The following is a 2,397-nucleotide window of genomic DNA, read 5'->3' on the forward strand; positions in this document are numbered from 1 at the left end:
AATGGGCCCCCTCCTGGGACTCAGCCACCACCTCAGCCCCCTCAGCCTAACTCCTCGCAGCCCAACTCCAACTCGAACCCCTCTGGCCCGCAGGGTGAGTCTTCAACCTCAGTCAAACAAACTCTTTCCTCTTTCCACCCTTTCGCATCATACAGTTCTATTTTCACATAGTCGAGCCTGGCTATAAATTATTTTATTTTATTATCTATTGATTTTTTTTTGTCTTTCTTTCTATCTTCTTCTTTCTCTATCTGTTTAAACTAAAAGAAAAGAAAAAAAAAATATTTTTTTATACGTATATGATAATTAACTAATTAGAAAATCATTATCACTGGTCGTATCAGGGTGTGTTTGTATACAGACTGATCATTATTTTTAATAACGATCGATAAACACGCGGCGAAGTGAGACGGCATGATTGTAATTTGGCGTGATATATCGAGAGAGATCATGCTTCGCTTATTAACAGTATTTTTTATTGCGGAAAAATTTATTGTACAGTTAAGTATTTCCTTTAGATCGTCCACAAGAAATGTAATGCCTGTTTCTTTTATAATAACTTTTGTCTGTTAACATACAATAAATTAATGTTATTGGCTTTTGGAGTTCACCGAGAGATGAGTTTTTCATGCATTGAGGTTGGAAGAACGAGAAACCGAAGAATTTTAAATTGTGTTGTAAATGGAAGAGAAAAATTTATTTTTTACTGAATAAAATTTGAATCCTATTACAATCCTCTGCTGTTCCTCGATTCCTTAATATTTGCACATTCGTTAGTTCATTTAATTATCTGGTAATTTTTACATGTCTTTGCGCTTGTTCTCTTTTTTGCGTCTAGAATGTTGAGAGCATGTAATTTCATTTGTACAAATTATAAATATACGTAGTTTTAATGCAGATCAATTTAGGATTATAAAAAATGTAAATCACATCGTTTTATATATATCTTTATTAGTATATACTTAAAGGTAGAGAGCTACGCTTAGAATATTCGTTATGCTTACAAACGTTTTAGACAAGATTCAGTGGATATCGTAGTATTGTAATCATCGGCATTCCGCACTTATTCATCCATTACATCACTCTTAATTTTTGTAATTTTTTAATCCGAAATCGATCATTTTTTGTCCTATTTGTAATCCAATACAAATATTTTCTTTCTACTTTCATTGGTTGTTTTTTAATACCTCCCAGAAAAGTAATTGGCCAGTGTTCCTTTAGTTGTCGTATTTTTTAGAGTAGACTAGATATTTGCAAATAATTTTTTAAGTGTATTTATATTCTTCTAATCTATTGTAATGCCATTGTAAAAAAAGGAATATAAAAATTTTGAATTTGTAAAAAAAAAAAAAAAATGTACTATAATGTAGTATAGTGCAATCCTGATCTCGTTTTTCCCATTTCCTTTGTCGACCAGTATAATCTGAATCGAATTCATATCTGTTCAAATTAATTTTTTTAATACCTTTTTTGCAACTTCTTGTTAGATTTTCTTTATCAGTTCTTTATAAAAATTCGCTCGATTTAATTTTATACATATAATATAATAAAATTATTTAACAATTTTTATTCTTAATTACGATAGATGTTGATTCGTTTGTAATCTTCTGAGATCAGTACAATTCTCTGCTTATTTTGCATAATCAATCTTTTATAAAATTAACGTAAACTGCATTCGATTTTTAATTTCTCACGATGCTTTCCATTTACATGTAACATCTTATACATGTTCTCTAAACATAAAACTGATCTCGATAATTTTAATATAATCCCTCTATATTTTGAAAATATTCTTTATTATATATTTCCGTAAAAAAAAAAAAAAAAAAAAAAAAAAAGAGAAAAGACAAGAGAGATATATTTTAGATACTTTCGTTCAATTCACCAATTATATAAATATTCATAATTTTAATATATTATTGAAGAATATATAATCTTGGATGGCTTGAAAGTGCCATGAAAAGTATCAAAAATGTATCTTTACCGTGGGAAGAAGTATATCCCACAGCTTATGAATAAACGAAACGAGGTAAGTGGGGAAGTTGGATAATACGATGAAAATCAATGTTCCAGGTGACATGTATTCACGACAGACCACCGGCTCAGGTGCACCTGGGTCCAGTAGCAGTTCAGCTAAAACTCCGGATTATACTGGGTACTCTGCATATGGTAATTACGCTGACACCAGTTATCCTCAGCGTTCGTATCAAGGAGGAGAAAGCAACCAAGGTGGGTATGCCGCCAGCGCCCCTAAACCCCAGCAAGGCTTTGATTTCAAAGAGTGGCCCACCTCATGACCATTTTAATTGACCCGTGATGGAGAGATGCGCTGAATGGCTTGGCCTTGCTCGTGGGTTATTTCATATTACATATTTAAAAAAAAAAAAAAAAAAAAAA

General features: G+C 31.5%; 1 protein-coding gene across 2 annotated transcripts in view; it reads left to right on the forward strand.

The window, feature by feature from the left end:
* The window catches only part of LOC102672878 (heterogeneous nuclear ribonucleoprotein 27C), a 34,581-nt gene that overhangs the window by 6,633 nt on the left and 25,551 nt on the right, over positions 1-2,397 (forward strand). For both annotated transcript variants that reach the window (XM_031515176.1, XM_006609541.2), the window contains exon 6: positions 2,074-2,229. In XM_031515176.1, the coding sequence (XP_031371036.1) occupies positions 2,074-2,229 (156 nt within the window). The remainder of the gene's footprint in view (positions 1-2,073; positions 2,230-2,397) is intronic.

Source organism: Apis dorsata, unplaced genomic scaffold (assembly GCF_000469605.1).
Source record: "Apis dorsata unplaced genomic scaffold, Apis dorsata 1.3 scaffold_58, whole genome shotgun sequence".
Classification (NCBI taxonomy): domain Eukaryota; kingdom Metazoa; phylum Arthropoda; class Insecta; order Hymenoptera; family Apidae; genus Apis; species Apis dorsata.